This window comes from Numida meleagris, chromosome 6 (genome assembly GCF_002078875.1).
Source record: "Numida meleagris isolate 19003 breed g44 Domestic line chromosome 6, NumMel1.0, whole genome shotgun sequence".
Taxonomy (NCBI): Eukaryota; Metazoa; Chordata; class Aves; order Galliformes; family Numididae; genus Numida; species Numida meleagris.
In genome coordinates, this window is record NC_034414.1 from 26,002,029 (window position 1) to 26,020,079 (window position 18,051).

An 18,051-nucleotide genomic window follows, 5' to 3' on the forward strand; every position below is an offset into this window, starting at 1 on the left:
AACCTGCTGAGCTTGTTCACCACAGGAGAGGCCACTTTGGTCCATAGTTTACTGGTGACCCATCCCAGCTGCTTCAGTGTTTCAGACCTCTCTAGCTTATCACAGGTAATGCAATCTGTAGTCTCTAATTTTAGTCCACCAACCCTTTCATTCATTATTCCTGATAGTACACTTTTCTGTATTGACAGAAAAACAACAAATGAAAAGCTGCCTCAGTAACCTTAGCAAGGAGGCTCTCTGGGATATTATTTTTAATCATTTCATTGTGCTCACACCTTTATTCCAGACTTCACTGATAGGCAGAACACCACTGACTTCCATGCACATGCAAGAAATATAAAGGAGGGATAGCAGGGGAAACATTTATCCACCTTAAGACAAGAAGCACATCTCCCCAAGTAAGTATTTTTCATCTTTTCAGGCCTGCCAGAACTGCTCAGAGACATTCTCTGCCCCAACTGCAGCAATTTCTCCCCTTTTCTCTGGAGTTCTTCAGTCACAATTACTGCATTAGTCACTGAGTTACCACACTATGAATAAAAAAAAGGGATCAGAAGTGTTCTTGTTGTAGCAACTGACCCACGATTGTAAGCCTTTTTTCAGAAACCTCTTCCTTGGCGGTGCCAAGGGTGCTTTTTAGTTGTACAGTCCCAACCATCTTCCTCCAATCAGTAGAATTCTCAGAATCTCTAGAAGTTGGTTTATCTCTGACTTTATCTACCAAACATGCCTCCAGGAAAATGCAACTGGCTGCAAGGTTCAAATAATGGTTTCACACATAGCTGGCTCTCACACGTTCCATCCTCTGCCCCCACAAAAGTACCCACCTATGCGCAACACCCAGGGCAAACAAACTTCCCAGACCTCCCTCATCAAAACACAGAATTATCAAGAGTATGATTCTACTCCATAAACCATCCTATAACTGGGAAGACCCTAGGCAGATCATTTGGAATATTTACTAGAGCTCCTTCCCCACTGCTGTTATTGATTTCATGATGCCCTGGGCTGTGATAGCCACTATTGTCTTGTGGGTGCAGGGCCTTCTGCCAGTTTTGGTACACCGTAAACAACAAACAACCCAGACTGGTAAGTTTGCCTGACTTTTAATAAGAGATTCTGGGACTGTTTCATCTCTGAAGGTTCTTCTGTTTGTGCAGTTAACACTGAGCTACTGCTCTTTCTCCTCCAATTCCTAATTTCCCCTCTGGCACAAATAAACACACTATCCAAATTCTTCACCAACATATTAGCATGACAGTCTTCCAAAAACACCCTGAATGCCTCGTGAAAGTCCCAGCAATACCTACTCACCTCTATGGCTGTTTTCAAAATGCTTTCAGTCCAACAGCACATATCAAACCCATAACAGAAATATTTTCAAATATCTTCCCCAGAGTGGTAAAGCATATTACAGAGACAGATATTATCCTGCATCAGAGTGCCTGCTTCAGTTGGAGCAACAGACTCACAGATTCCTTTACAATATGAATTAGCTGAAGCAAACATGACCCTCACGCAGTTCAACATCTGAGCTCCACTGACAGCTTTCTAGCCTGGCAAGAGAAGCTGGTGCTGCTCCGCCAGTTTTCCTGGTTCCTCAGATCTCAGCCTCCCACTGCAACTGTGCTCTTTACTTTATGCAGAATACTCTGTTCCTCTCTCTGCTGGAACATGATGATGAGGTCTACCACATCTTCCTCCCCCTGTGTAGCCAGATGATCTAAATATGTCAAGTTACCGGTGAGTTTTTTTTTTTTTTTTTAATGCAATGTATTTGTAAAGCAACTGTGCCCCAATAGGGGCAATACAAGATACCAAGGCTTAGCATTCCTTTTTCTAATAGTCAAAGTTTCTTGAATATTTTAACTTCCTTATATATTTTTACTTCCTTATATATTAGTCCAGTGAGGAAGAGAGAACTGGAGGACATAGGTGCCCAGTAGGCGCTAGTCATCTTGGGCAAAAATGAGTTTCAGATAATTAAATTCTAAATCCTGAAATTTAAATTCTGAAATTCCAGTTTTCTAGACTTGAATGAAAATATCTAGATACTGCTTTGGAGACTAAGGTTTGAGAAACGCTGTCACAGATGAATAAGTTTTCCATACTACTTTCATACTGAATACGACAGTCTATATGGAATGTAAGAGTCTACTCACGTGTTCTGCAATGTGAACTCCACCTCCAGCTCCTCACGTGCCTGAAAAGAGGAAAAAGGAGAAAGAAGAGTATATTACTTATTTTTCTTCATAGCTTGCCTCACACAAGTTGCGTATCATTTATAAAATACACATATTTATTCTCACTCTTGGAAAAATTCCCTGAACATAAGAGTAATTTGCAAAAGAAATTGCTGTGTCAAACAAAGGTATTGAATTCTGAAATATTGAAAAAAAATTTGCTAAACTAATATTTTAACATCTAAATCTCATATGAGCATGCAGATGTAGGGTCTTCCTATTCTCATAAAACAGCCATTTTTCACATTTGGATTCCTAATGCAAAAAGAATCAGTTGTGTTATTATTACAAAAGCTCAAACTGGCATGGAGCACTGCTATAGGGATTTAATTATTTCTGATAATAGCAAAGAAATACAGATCAATGGAACTATAGGGAAATGCTGCATAAGGATACATTTCGGTGGAAGAATATTAGTTTTCATTCTCACTGATTCCACTGCTTACCTGTGGATTCAGTTGAAACTTCACTCGAACAGTACGTCCTACACTGAGTTTATCTATGTCAAAGAGAACTGTGCAGAGTTCATCATCCCTGGTGATTGTGTCTTCATCGCAAACCTTCAGCTCCAGCACATTCTGCAAAGAGAGGTTAAGAATTTTGTGGTTTTCTTTCTATATAATCTTTCAAAGAACTCCATGATGCAGGGAAATCTCAAGACTAGGCTTTCTTTTTCCTCTCCAATTTTTGAAGGAAAGAAGAAAAATGGACTGCAAGAAACACAAAAGAGAAGGGAATTTGAAAGCATGGGACTTGAATGACATATACATACACAAAAAAGCAGACTCATCTGTTACAGAGCCTAGGTGGTATAATTTGCCTCTCATTTGCCCTGGGGTTTGATTTGATAGAATGTATGCTTGGGGAAATGAAACAAGGAAGGCAGGTCATGCAGAACACTCATGAATTTGTTCTAAATAACTGTATTAAATGCTTCTGCATTTGTTGTATAACCTTTGGCTCTAAAGGTTTGGCTCTCATGTTTATCTTCATGTGACCTTTATCTTGTATGTGATTCATTTGTATATGTTAAGACAAGGAATAGGATAGTATGGCCATTTTCTGCAGGGAAATTAATTGCTTCTTATTGTTTCAGAATAGTGGACCTCTAAGTACCAAATAGATGGATCAGAATAGTACCAAGGAGGATGCAAGCAACAATAGTTGCTGTGGCATTGCAAGATCTATTGACTACGTGCAGGTAGTGAATAATGAAAAGCATTTATTTTCATTACCTTGACTCGTCGGTCAATCTTGTAACAGAAAGCTTCATTCCAGACTGGATTTTTGCTGTTCCTGATGGTTCTGGTCCGAACCTTCTCAGATGAGGCAGTAGGTAACCACAGCGTGACATAGCAGTCTGAAAGGGTGACTGTATAACAAAAAGATGAGCAGAGTGATGATGTGTCTAGAGAAAGAAATACTGCAGTATGTCTGTTTATCACCAAGAAGACTGAGATAACACCATAGGGGATTTTTCCTGAAGCATGTAGATTAGGGAATAAATAATACAGTGAAGTACTCACTGGAAAACAGAAACATCCTTGCACATTTGTCATGCTGATTCCCACTTTCCAATCTTAGTCAAATTATTTTTCTTTTAAAACATTACTCCTTATTTGCAATAGCACTGTACTCTGCTCGCTGTAGATGCACACCTATCCATGCTGCATGTAACTCGATTCTCATGACTGCTCAGTGACTGGAGCATGAAGAAGTTTAACACTACCAAAGCACAAGAACAGCTATCAGTATATGCCCTGTCCAACAGGCAGTCACTTCAAAGCAAAGAGACTTGTCTTCTAGTATGTTCTCCTCATTTTTGGGGGCCTTAGATGTAGTTGAAAGCCTTTAGCCAAGTGCTTGTTTAAATGAATAGAGATTTATTTTTTGCCAAAAAGTAGCATTGCCCCTTTAATCCTTATCACAAATCACAATGCAGCAATTTCATTTTTATTAATATATTTGGCAACTTTTAGAAGTGGTATCTTTCTCCTAAAGTTTTCATCTTTCAACACCATCGTTACGTTATGGTTTATCATACTCCCTTCTATGGCTCTATCTGCAGACTGAAAAATCCTGCCATCATTCCTATCTGGGAAAGGAAACACCACCAGAGACGTCAGTTCTTTCCATATACTAACCCCTCACACTCAGATGGAAAAACACCAGGAAGCACCTTACAGAAGGCCGGTACAGGATGTAATGACCCTGGTCTCATACCTAAAATGCAATATGTATTCTTCCAATTTCAGATTAGCAATGCTTAACAAGTCATCTGGTTCTCAAAAGAACCTTATGAGTCAAAGGAGGTCAAATAATTCAACCCACAATCAATCCCTGCATCACGCCCAAAATGCGTAGCACTATTATTGTGTCACAATGAATACAATTTTCTTCATGTTATTTCCTCTTTAACTTTCAGTAACAGCTAAAGAATTGGGCTTTTCTAGCAGAATGCTTTTCCCAAGCTGTGCCCTCATCAGGCAGATAACCACACTACAGCAATCGGAAGGAGCTTGGTAACAGCCGTGGGAAGCGCAGCATATCCAGGTGGTGCCTAGGCCAGCCCTGATCAGAAGGACGTGACCAATCAGATCTTCAGCAAAGGCACAAGTGTAGGTAGATGGAAATTCATATGGTTAATGGTGATTAATAGTGGAGTTTCCATTTTCAAAGAGATTGACACACACTGATGAGTTACTTCACAGCGGCAATGTAAGGATTAAGCAATTAAGTACATTGAGAAAACTTGAATAACTTGCCCAGAATTCCATAACGCAGCCAGAATGAGGTCCAAAACACAGTCTAAATTACCAGGCCTATGCCTAAATCTATTAAAATTATCTTACTCTGGAACAATAGTGGGGAAAAAATTTTGTGTCTTGTTTCTTTTATCCCTAATAAAGTAAATAGCAAAGGGAGATTCAAAGACCAAGGAGAAAGATTAACTTCAGTAAATTAAGCACAAACACTTCAAGAATAAGAAAATATGAAAAAAAAAGAGAAAACATGGAATGGTGAACAACAAGGTTTAATCAGGAAAAAAAATAGAAAAGCCAAAGCAGAGGAAAAACCATTAACTTAGGATTGTAACAAGAAGCGTACTGCTTGCATTACAAAATTAGATTGAAAAAGAATTTTTTCCTGCAGCTGCAAATACTGAGGTTTTGAGGAAAACTAAAATATTTGGATTCTCAAATGCCTTTTCAGTGCCTCAGAACTTGTCCTTCCAGATACTACAAGAGCCCAAATTATTTTTTGCCCAGAATAATTAGTGTTTCTTCACAAAACAAATTTTCTGCAAGAGAAGACACTCTTGCTTGGGAGTCTTCTGCCAAATATGCTTTAAGAAAAACCTGTGGGAAGCCAGACAAGTTCTGAATTTGGGGCATTTTAAGGAAAGAAATATACAATATGCATCCATTCTTGGGACCAGAACACAAGGAAATAAGTCAATATGTTCTGACAAACAAACCAGTTGGCTTCATGAAGAAAGACCATACTATTCACTGTGTCAAACAGTGATTGTGAGTAATTTTTTTCCTGTGAACAACCACAATGAATTGAAGCATAAACAGGTGACCTGCTGGAGTACACAAATGCACACACAATTGTGCATGCAGGTTTGCAGGTGCAATTGCATTGACTACCCACTCAAAGCACAAATCTGGTTGATGAAAATCACCACGTAAGCATTTGAATGGCTGTTTTCTGTTAAGGCAGTGCATACAAAGCCTACGACTATCAAGTGCATGTCTATGAAACTCAAAATACATCTTTAATCTCTAAGAAACCCAGAACTTCACAACTTAAGGCTCTATAACTTTGCAAATAGTATTTGTTTCATTAGACAAAGAGACGAGGCAAATATTATGGAAAGAAAAGTTTGATAATCTGTAATTTCTAGAGTGAAAACATCAAGACATAAACTGTAAATAGAATATTCTGTAAGCTCTTTGAGATCTTTTAAGCTGGAAAACTGAAGGCACCCACTAAATAAGTACGCTAGTATTGCACTGCAGAAAACATAGGATTAAGTAATACAGAATACCACGAGTGAGTGAAACAAAGATTTGTTCCCTGATAGTAAGCGTTCATTCAAAAATAATCTTGTTGCACAATTTCCACATGTTCCAACGACATTCTTCCTATAAGCAACCAGCTCCAACTTTTGACAAATATTCTCTACTCTCTATCCATCACACTATATAAAAACCCAAAATATATAGTACATGAACTAAAACATAAATCTGATTTCCTCAGAAACTGATAAACTGCATGAAATTCTGAGTAGACAAGTTTCTGCCACATTCAGCGCGATTTCAGTGAACATAATGTTGACTTTTCCTCTTTAATTTACACCTTTCCACTTAGTTCCTGCAGTCCTTAGATTTGGGATTTTCTTACTTTCTTTCCTGCCTTTACAGCCTTTTTTTACATAGGGACAAGAAGGAGAATTTGAATTATCCCATGAAAGTGACTCTCAGTAGCGTAATTGTATTTTGAGAGGCACCTGAGCAACCCCCAGTGCACCCCCAAAAATAACACACATCTCTGAAAATGAAGCTGTGAGGAAGCTCCTCAGCAAACTGGCATGTTTTAAAAATTTAGAGTTCAATGAGTGCCTCCACTGTTTAAGTGCAAGGTCTGGACAGTGAGCACTCTTCTCTCCACCTACTGCAAATCCTGTTCTCCCATATAGGATTTTTGTATTAAATTTGCTGCTATGCTCTGGTCCAACAGGCCAATGCCCCTAAGAGTCCACAAAGGCAGAGAAGATGAATCATTACAGGACTTACAGTGGGATATTTTCAGTCTCTATAGACTTTTCTGCTGCAGAGATTTTTTCTGTCTTAGGGTATTTTCACTGTTACGATTCACAATTTTCACTATTTCTCTATCATTTCACTCTTGTTCTGTGATATGCTATGATATTTTTCTCTTGAAGTCTCTACTCTAGATATCTTTTCCTATCTTCCCTTCACAAACCCTCACTTAAACTCCTTATATCTCTTATTTTCATAGAATTGTAGAATCACCAAGGTTGGAAAAGACCTCCAAGATCATCCAGTCCAACCGTCCACCTAAAACCAACATTTCCCAGTAAACCACATTCCTCAGTACAACATCTAAAAGTTTCTTGAACACATAGGCTTTCCTATTACTGCTGATTTTACATTTGCATCATCAATCCCATCCTTTCTTCTGACCAGCATTTCTGTTGGGAGTACTCGGGTTTCTCCTTCAGACATACAAGTATTGCCATCATTTATCATTATCATCATTATTTATCTAAAATAAGACTCATACAACAAGACATGACAGCCTGAGATCACATGCATCACCTTGCCCAAGCTAGCCTCCTTACACTCAGTGTAGAAAGTGATGCTTCAGGATCGCAGTAGAAAACAGTACTTACAAACTTATAGCAATACATTTTAGCATTCCCACACAAATAAGGAAAATAATTTTGGCCAAATATTTTCTTTACATCAAGAAACTATAAGAAATATTTGACAACTGCAGAAGTACTTACGCAAGTCTGCCTTCCGGACGTTCCTCAGTCTTAGTATTTTTACTGTAAGCAAGTTGAAAGGAGACACTGGCCTCTGCACAATGATCAAAAAAAAAAAAAGAAACAACAGTGAGATGAATATCAGCCTCTAGTCAGACTGCTGCATGCTCTAACTTTGAAGTACTAAGCACGCAGATAAAATAGACTTTAAGACTGAGCTATTATCAAACCAATTGGGCCATTTGGAAAAATTAGATGAATTTTTGGCACATAACCTTTTTCAGATGTGATAAAGAAGGTGCAGATCTCAAAACTACGTGAGTTGAGAACAGCTGCTGAATTTAATTTGATAAGGAACAGTTCCTTCTAACACTGCTTCTCTGCTATCAAAATGAACACCTTTACATCACACACATTGGTGTCCTCGGCTCTACAGTGTAGTGGACTGCCTATGGGACTCCAACAGCTGCCACAGTAGTTGTTCAAGTAGGCCAGAAATGCTGCTGCCAGATAGGAGGTATTTCTCATGAAGACACTGATCTGCAGCCCTGGTTCCGAGCAGAAAGCTAAACTACTCTTTCTGGTGATGATTCTGGGAACCAACTTATAACTCTACTGGATATCTTGGGCTCAGAGATATTAATTTTATAAAACCTCATATCTTCTGTGTACTAAACTAACACGTCGTCATATTCCTCAGGCTATAATTTAACTTCCTCCCCATTTCACCTGGAGATAACTGCTTAACACATTTCTGTACTCTCCCACATTAACATCGTCTCCATTTCATAGGTATCATCTTTCTTTTTAAAACCAGTGTACGAGTATATAATTTTTCTTATCATTTTTTTAGAACTGATAATGAGCTTTGAATCTACTGGTTCTATATAAGACTAAAACCAGTTTTTTTGTGCCCCAAAATGTCTGATCTTTCCATCTATACCAGTTAGTAAAAAAATACATTAATTCTACCCATAGAACCTCTCATGCCTGTCTTCATAGACATACTACACCCTAATAAAGTGAACACATTGTGTTCTAACACAAGCACACAGGTTTTGTTACTTTGCATCTGAAGTGCATATACAAGAGGCAAAAGTAAAAATGATTGGCTTGATAATCAAATGTATCTTATTACTATTTCCTCTGCACATGCTATACACTTTGTTGGACCATGCCTTTTTATCTACAGCAGAAATCTTATCCTGAAAAGTTTTGCAATACTTGGACAAAATTAAGCAAACAGGACAATAACATGAGATTGGACCCTAATCCAATGTAATGAAGCAGATCTACATCCTCATCAACAAAGTCCTCAGCCTCTCCAGGACACAGGAGAGATGGAGAAAAGCCTCTGAGAAACAACCTCGCTAACCCCCCTCCCTCTTCCTTCTGGGTCAGCAAGGGGCCCATGAGGTAGAGCTGAAGGCCAGTGAACCACTGGCAGCAGGGTCAGAGCAGTTACTGATACAGCCGCATTCACTCTACGCTACCTCAGCCTGTCTGGGCTTTACCACAGCGTACACTTTTATGGCACACAATTTGGAAGCACTTGAAGCGTTAGCTCTAGGACATTTCAGCAATCCCCAAAACTGTAACGCACCTCTACCTACTCCATTATCCCCAGCATGTCCACAAAGGAGAACGTGGACAAACACATCTCAACATTAAAAAAAATATATTTCAGTTAGAAAAAAAATATAGATATATTAGTCTCCAGTCAAAAACAACAAAAAGACATAATGTCCAGACTTTAGAGTTGAACTGCCAGAATCGCTTTCCTACATGCATTAAGCAAGAGGGAGACCAACTTATTTCTTCCAGTACCTGAAGGGGGCCTATAGGAAAGCTGAGGAGGGACTTTTTAGAAGGGCATGTGCTGACAGGATGATGGAAAATGGCTTTAAACTGGAAGAGGGTGGACTTAGACTAGGTATTAGGAAGAAATTCTTTACTGTGAGGGTGGTGAGACACTGGAACAGGTCACCCAGCAAGGTTGTGGACGCCCCATCCCTGGAAGCATTCAAAGCCACCCTGGATGGGACTTTGGTCCAGAGGGAGGTGTCCCCGCCTATAGCAGGGGGGTTGGAACTAGGTGATCTTGAAAGTCCCTTCCAACCCAAACCATTCTATGATTCTATGATAGTGATAGGACAAGGAGAAATTACTATAACTGAAAGGGGAGATACTTAGATTAGATATTAGGAGGATATTTTTTACTCAGAGGATGGTGAGGCACTGACACAGGCAGCCCAGAGAGCTGTTGATGTCCCATTCCTGGAGGCATTCAAGGCCAGGTTGAACGGGGCCCTGGGCAGCCTGATCTGGTGGGTGGCAACCCTGCCCACATCAGGGGGTTGGGACTGGATGGGCTTTAAGGTCCTTTCCAACCCAAGTCCTTCTATGATTCTATGCATTAATTATAACTGGGCATGATACAGAATCAGTCCTAGACCCAAGGATCAACAACTAAGGCTTGTCTATCCCCTGCTCCCCTGCTCTCTCACCCAATAAATCCTGAGTGTTTTCGCCCTCAACATTACTATTTCAGCAGAAGACGTAGAGCACACCTTTCCCCAGGACAGCTAAATCTTGCATCTCTTGAATACTGAAGAATGGCATGAGTAAAAGATTCCCCCACTGCAGGGAAGTGCAAAAACCACTAGGCTGGATGTCATTTTTAGGGAATAAACTTTGTCTGGTTCTTTAAATACCAGGGTCTAGACCTCTGCTTTGCTTGTCAAGTGGGCAGTGGTTTCTTCCTTCAGCCCTAAGTAGAATATAGAAGTAGGACATAGGACTGTGTTCCTGTGTTCAGTTTTCCCCATTAGCTGGGTGTGCCTACTTACACAGTTCCCTTATCTGCTGTTACAATTCCCATCCCAGTATAACTCACCAAATATAGAGAATCTAACTCTTCAAATATATTGAATCAATCCCCAGTGCTTAACTCAGAGTTATAAAGACTTAGAAGTCAGACCTTATGTCTCCTAAATACAGGTGTCGGAATGCTTCGTCAGATCCAGATCACAGCAACTTACAGACACACAGAAAAGAACTCCTGAGAGGCATATCTTAAACTGGATCCTCTGCTGTTAATGACTTAACGCTGTTAATGCTGGCAATGACTTCCAGATGTTTCCCTTTAATCTGATGATGACCATATCACAGGCTGGGTGAATTCCGAGGCCAGAAGCCTCCCATGTCAGCTATTACACACGCTACAACTTTCGGCTTCTGTGTTTATTTGGTCTGAGACCTGATTGTTACCTCATAAACCGGAAACACAAGCCAGGCATTTTAATAATCACTGTTGAAACTACTTAAATATATGAGATTACAAACGCAGGAATTGGTCACCCTGTCCTACGTCAGATAAAAGTCCTGTGGCACGTTTGTGCAATCCTGACGTATCTATTCCCAGAGAAGTCAGTGACACTGTTCACATGAGTGTGCTCATCCATATGAATAAGAGTTGCCTAACTGGACCCTAAAACTGTTCTATTTCAGTAAAATTCCTTCTGCACTTCTACAGGAATTGTTCTTCAGGAGACTAGAGTGAAACACATATGAAATTCTTGAGTTAAATCAAGTGAAAAGGCAATTATTAAAGCAAAAGAGCATGCCAGATGTGTTTTGAGCAGAGCCCTCTTTCCTTAGCCTTCTCTTCAAAATGAAACAGAAGTCTCATCCCTACTTTAAAACTTTATGAAGAGCAACAAAGCAAATGCTCAGCCCTGTCAGAAAGCCCAGCAGGACACCAAACCCCACATCACTGCCATGGCTGTGGCCTCTGTCAGGTATGTGGCACCTGCTAACTTCAAAGAGCTCTGCAGCCTCAAGGGCGGGCAGGATTTCATTACGTTACCATGTCTGCTACCTCAGGCAAGGTCAGATGCATAATAAACACTTTCCTTGTACTGTGCATTTCATATTTATTTCATCCATTTTAAAATATCCCATAGATAGGTCCTGTTAAAAATCAACAGAACTCACTGGAGTTGACCCAGAATAAAAGCAAATGGAGAAGCAGTGGATCAAGGCCTCATTCCTCCCATGAGCTATGTAAAATGTGTGTGGTTCAGAGTACCATTTTCACGTGTTTTTCATTTTTTTCCTGCTTGCAACTCCACGGCTGGAATCTCACATGAGAATAAATCAAAACTTGGAAGCGAAACTGAGTCTAAAATTTCCATAGTTCAGTATGGCTTTTTGTAAAGACCGTGTTAGTCTGTGTTGTTTTGATATGATACAGTAACGTGAGTAATCAAAAAAGTTGTGGGTTTTTTTGCCTCTCAACAATGTAGGGCACTACCTACATTTTCCCACCAAGTACCTACATTATCTTTTTAATTTAAATGGCTATTTACGTTTTGATCATAAACACACAAACATTCCATGAATTGACCCGACATTGACTGGTAACAGAAACTAGTTTCCTTACTGAGCTATAGCGTGACATAAAACAACTCAGATGTTTGACGTTCACATATTTATCATCATAACTACTAATTGTCATGGCAAAAAAAGAAAGTCAGGTCCTTAATGATTTTGTTGCTCGCTCTTGTTTTCTTTTCCTAAAAGGGCAGGAAAAAATGGGCCCTGTGTCCTACTCCATATTGTATTTACTATATTCAGTTCAGTGCTGCCACCCTAAATACGTTAAAGACAAAAGGCATGAACAAAGGCCAGTGAACGGTACAGCTCTCACCCCTAGAGTCCCATTTGCAAAATGGAAGGCACTAAGAAAAAGAATTGATCCTGTAAGCAAATGCCGAGTTTACACAATTAAAAACAATGATTTCTGTGATGCTGGCGTACTTCCTTCAGACTGGGAGATTATACACAGAAGCCTAAACATCATTTTAAATGTCACTTTTTGAAGAAAATCTGTAGTCAAAGTTTTGCTTGACCGTGGCATTTCACCTTGGCGGAACATAGAAGACAGCAAGTGGCTCTCGGTTAAAATCAGAGATCAGATGCCATCGATAACAGCAAACCTTCATGAGGCACAGACCAAAATTACCACCATATGGGAAAGCCTCACCACAAACCCCCACCAGGATCACGTGCAATCAAAGCTCAAACCAACCAGGCTGGTAAGCCGCCACGTCACCAGTGCAGGGCAAGAGCACCAAGCCAATGGCAAGTAACTGAAGACAACCCCATTCTGCTGCCACTGCCCCCATTCATCAGCTCAGAACAGCTTATCTGACATTTTCATTTATGCTAATACCTATCAACATGAATGTCTGCTAATTGCTCAGGAAGTTTTCATTTGCCAAAGAATGCATCCTCAGGTCAGTCTCTATGGAATACATTGGGTTGTTTTGGGTTTTTTGTTTGTTTGGTTTTTTGCATCTGCACTACTTCTACTGTGAGGATAATGAAACTGGAGAGACAGAATAAGACACATTTACTCCAGTTTTTCATGTTCTCAGGCTGAATTTTCAAACACTATTACACAGCGAATGTTAAGTTGTATGAGAGGTCACTATAACGCAAAAAAAAAAAGACTACAAGGAATACTAAAGCACTAAGAAACACCAAAAGACCCACTTACATAGCCTTCTTATGAAGGAACAATGCACAAAGCAAGTTGCATCCAAAGAAATCAAAATACAAAAAAAGGGAAGGAATTCAAGAATGAGCACGGGCGAAGAACAAACCCGCCCAGATATAGCACAACACCAATAGCACTAAAAGCATCAGAAAAGCAAGGCAATACTTCACCTACAGAGCTGAAGCTGCAGCTCAGCCTTTCAGTATTCTGTAACTAAGCCAACACAGTTTTCCCCTGAGCCATTGAATTCCCAACATTTTTCTGGTGCTCTACATTCAGCACTGGACAGCATTTAATGAAGGGGCAGCTAATTACTACCTACCGTTCTCTCCACTGGCGCTGAGGTGCCCGTAAAAGTCTAGGAAGAACAATACAAGGTAAAGTTAAGAAAACTAATCTACATGTTCAGCTTTTATTTTTGGCTGATATTTAAAAACATCTCCCATTCAAAACTGTACTCAGGACCATGAGTATTAATGACAGTCATTAGGTGCTTTACCTGTCACCAAACCCATGCCAACAATTCCATGGAAGCTTCTTGCTTTCATGACATGAATCTTTTCCTTTCAGCAAGCACAGCAAGTAACGTTGCTAAATGTAACTGGAGAACAGACATGCCACTAGGTTCTGCATGATGCTAGCCTAGGAAAACACTCCTTGCAACCAGAAGAACCAAGGAACAGCAAACCTGCCTCCTGTGGCTTGTCCATACGCCTAAAACACCTTGTTCTCCGCTGTGGAAAATTAGAATTTCACCCACTTTACACTTGCTATGGGCTTCTTTTGCTTACCTCATTTGAACTTAAATTTGATCCCATTGCAGCCCCAGTTGCATGTAAGTCCAATGATAAAAGACACTGAGCTGTATGGCTGGCAGAAACTCCTCATGCATATTAGGGGTGGAGGATTAGGGATTTTATGACCAGGTTCTCCTGCCCCACCCCTTTGTTATTTCCAGTCATTAGGCAGTCCCCTCCCTGCTTCCTGCAGCCTATTAGAGCACGTCAGCTGAGTCAGCAGAATGAGGAGATTCCTTTTCTACCTACTTTGTGTTTCGGGGTACACGGAAACCCCTGTCTGCTCAGGGGTTTCTAGAAAATATTACTGCTAATGAAGCTTAACATTTATACAACTGTTAACTCAACTGCCTGTTACTTACTAAATCGCAGCTCTCAGCCCCATCACACGTCTACAAGAGTACTGCAGGGCACTGGGAAGAGATCCCAAGAGCTGCTTTCCATACCCTGAACTCCATCAAGCACCTGTAGCAGTAAGCTGTTCAGCAAGGTAAATTAACTTGGTGCCTCAGCTAAATTATTTGCAGTATACGTTATCTTCTAAAGCTATTTGGATATCTCTGTGTTAGCCTCGGTGACCTCACCACATGCTCAGTATCCTTTGCCTGGATATTTAGTGTATCTGTAGGGAAAAAAAAAAAAATGAATCCTTGCCCAGAAAAGCTTGCAGTTATGTGCAATGAGAGGAAGGCAGGAGCTACAGGCAGTAGGAGGAACCTGGGGGAGGACAGGTGAGGCAGGAGGAGCCGTGCTTGATGCATAGGCCCAAGGAGTGCTGCCACTCATTCATCTAGAGAGTTTGCTGCAAAGGGTTCCTGTGTGTGCTCACTCACAGCAGCTCCAGCTAGCATCACAGGGGAAACATCTGGGCCCCAAATCCCTCCTGCTGCCTCTTTTTGATAGGGCAAGCGTGAACAGCATTAAACTAAAGGAGGGTAGACATAGGTTAGATGTTAGGAAGAAAAACTTTACTTTAGGAGTGGTGAGGCGTTGGCACAGTTGCCCAGAGGGCTATGGGTGCCCAAAATCTGAAGGTGTTCAAAGCCAGGTTGGCTGGGGTCCTGGGCAGTCTGAGTTGGTGGGTGGCAGCCCTGCCCACAGCAGAGAGTTGGGACTGGGTGATCTTTAAGGTCCCCTCCAACTAAGTCATTCTATATTTCTATGATTTACTTGGTGTGCAGTGACTCACTGCTTGTAAGGGCAGTGTATTACAGGAGCCCTGAATTAGCATGTGTCTGCAGGCTGGCAGACTTTGGAGTGTGTGACATGAGATTCTTCCTCTGCCACACTCCTTCCTGTCTCCCTGCTTGATGACAGGGGGAGGGTAGTACTAACACTTGCATCACAGAACACCCAAGTAGGGCACAGGGCATGTAGTAAGGAAAGGATCAGTATCTGAAACATAATTTTAAATCAGCCTCTTTCATACAGATGGATAATCCACTTCTTCCTTAACTTCTGCATTTGTTACTTTTTATCTGTGTTAAATGCTTATGAACAAATCCAGGCAGAGCGCTCACAGTTGAGAGTCATCCATTTATGTTCTCGCAGAACTAGTCTTCCCAGCTTTAGAAAGAAGAATGTTTTCCTGGAGAAATTCCAAAATTAAAAAATAAAGTAGGAATCTGCTGTAATTAAAAAAAAAAAAACACCCACCACACCTCTGTAAAACATTCTTTATCAAATGAAAGGGGATCAGTCATTCAGCCCAGTTTCCCCAGCTCACCCCAGCAGATGCTATCCTGGAGAAAGTCACTCAGAGGAAATCTACCCTCTCTTCATGCAATCAGAACCCATTACTTAGTTCATTTCTTAGCCACAAAACAGAGAAGCCCCTTGGTACCACCCCAGCTATTTCATAGCCATTGCAAGACTGCCCTATCATTTCTTCCACAGAAACATAGAATCACCAAGGTTGGAAAAGACTCCCAAGATCATCTGCATAAACTACCCACCTACCACCAACATTCCCCAATTAAACCATGTCCCTTAGTACTACATCTAAAAATGGGATACCACCTCTTCATAATTTGGAGTATTACATTCATTGCATCTTCATTGCTGAACAGCTTAATATTCAAATAGCTTTCTCTAAATAGTATAATTATTCCCACATCCAAAACATGCTCCTAAGTACCTCCTTCCTCTCCTACTCACAACCATCACCAAGTTTTGAAGCTGAGGTAGCCTTCCCTTAAACATTGTTTATCCCAGACATACGAGAAGACAGGAAGAGAACTTTGAAAGCTTTGTAAAAGTCAAGAGTTATGATCAACAGATACTGATTAACGATAGAATGAAACACTACTTATAACACCTGTAACAGAACATTCTTCTCATCACTGAGGCAGCTTTGTCTGCTGATCACAGTTCTCATGGGAAGGTAATACTGCAGGGCCTATACAATCCGTGTCCAAACAAATTCTGGTTTTGCAGTCTGACCCATGGCTGTGTTAGAGAGTTAGAAATGTGTTCCAAGATTGTGATTTCAAAAAAGATTTCTACTTCAAAGTGTAATTATCGTGCTGGGGCTTTTATATTTTTCTTGAATTCTTTTCAAATCATGGAGACTTACAATGGTAGCCATCAAGCCTACAGCAAGTAAATTTGTGGGAGAAATTACTCAAAGTCTAGTAAGCCATATGTTGGAACCATACAGATTTTTTCTTTAGCTACGACATTTCCAGAGTCAATAATTCAAAACAAGTAGTGTTCTCCATATAGATGCCACTTACACTCTTTTTTCACTTTTTAAAGACTAGAGAGACTGATGGGAAAACACAAAGTAGTCTTTAAAGCTCTGAGCAATGTAAAGGAAAGTAAAAAGGAAGATATAATTTTCCTGTGCTCTCCATCTGCTTTGAAGTACACATCTACATACACATGCTTTTGTATTTCCGTCTCAATTAAAGACAAGTGGAGCAAATATACATATCTTGCCAATCTGATGCAGTCGAAATTCATTTAAACTGCCTTATTGCAAACACTACCTTCCCCAAAAGATACGCAACGATCTAGATATCATAAGTGCAGTAAGTTGCAGGTTCCAATAAGTTGCAGTAATAGCAGTATCCAACATCCTATGATTATCTCATATACTCCTTCGTCACCTTCTGATCATCTAGGACTACATAAATGTATGACTAATGGGGGATTTCATATTATTACAAGAGAAAAGTACAATTGTACCGCCTTCGTAATGACCTCTCATCACTTAAGCACCTTGACTAGTGTTTAAATTAAACCAGAAAGGTAGTTCAATACCCAAAAACAAGCTGGAAGTGTTTCAAAATGACAGTGAGATGTCTTAATAGAAAAGAAATATTCAAAGGTAACAAATGACACAAATTAACAAGTAAATAAATACAGTGTCAGGTCTACAGCTGGGGGATCTTCTCTGGCTCTAGCCTTTCCATCTTTCTTTTTTCATACACAGATCTGTAAGCTGTACAATCTGCACAGACCTTCACCTGTCAATCAAGCAAGAGAGGCAGCAGTTCAAAATCAAATTTCAGTTGCACAGTGGAGCTAAGTGGTATAATCTCTGCATGTGAGAAGACTTAACTGTGGATGAATAGTGACACCCCCTTCCCCATAGTCTCAGATTTCAGTCTGTGAAACATACATCTTCGAAATACTTACTCTGCCATACTCTACAATACCCTCAAAGTGAAGGCTAGAGAACTCATTCCATCCGTGCCCATGCTTTCCTCTTCTGTCAGGTGGGAAACATAGGACCTGCATGGTAGACTGCATGCAAGCCTTCATAGGTGTTGAGCCATAAGAGAGAGATATGGAGGCTGCCTGTTAGCTAAAAAGAAATCTGGTGTCAGGATCACAACGCTTTTCAGTATCAGGGACAGAAGTCTGATTAGAAAACACCCAGAATCAGAGGTATAACTTTACAGAAGCAAGAAGTGAGCTCCACTC

General features: G+C 40.3%; 1 protein-coding gene across 1 annotated transcript in view; it reads right to left on the reverse strand.

Annotated features, from left to right (window-relative positions):
* LOC110401490 (cytosolic phospholipase A2 epsilon-like) overlaps positions 1–14,142 on the reverse strand; it is a 32,254-nt gene extending 18,112 nt beyond the window's left edge. Inside the window, exons 1-6 of the mRNA XM_021402669.1 lie at positions 14,116–14,142; positions 13,647–13,682; positions 7,783–7,855; positions 3,479–3,615; positions 2,690–2,821; positions 2,163–2,203 (exon numbers count right to left, since the gene is read on the reverse strand). Of these exons, the coding sequence (XP_021258344.1) occupies positions 2,163–2,203; positions 2,690–2,821; positions 3,479–3,615; positions 7,783–7,855; positions 13,647–13,682; positions 14,116–14,142 (446 nt within the window). The remainder of the gene's footprint in view (positions 1–2,162; positions 2,204–2,689; positions 2,822–3,478; positions 3,616–7,782; positions 7,856–13,646; positions 13,683–14,115) is intronic.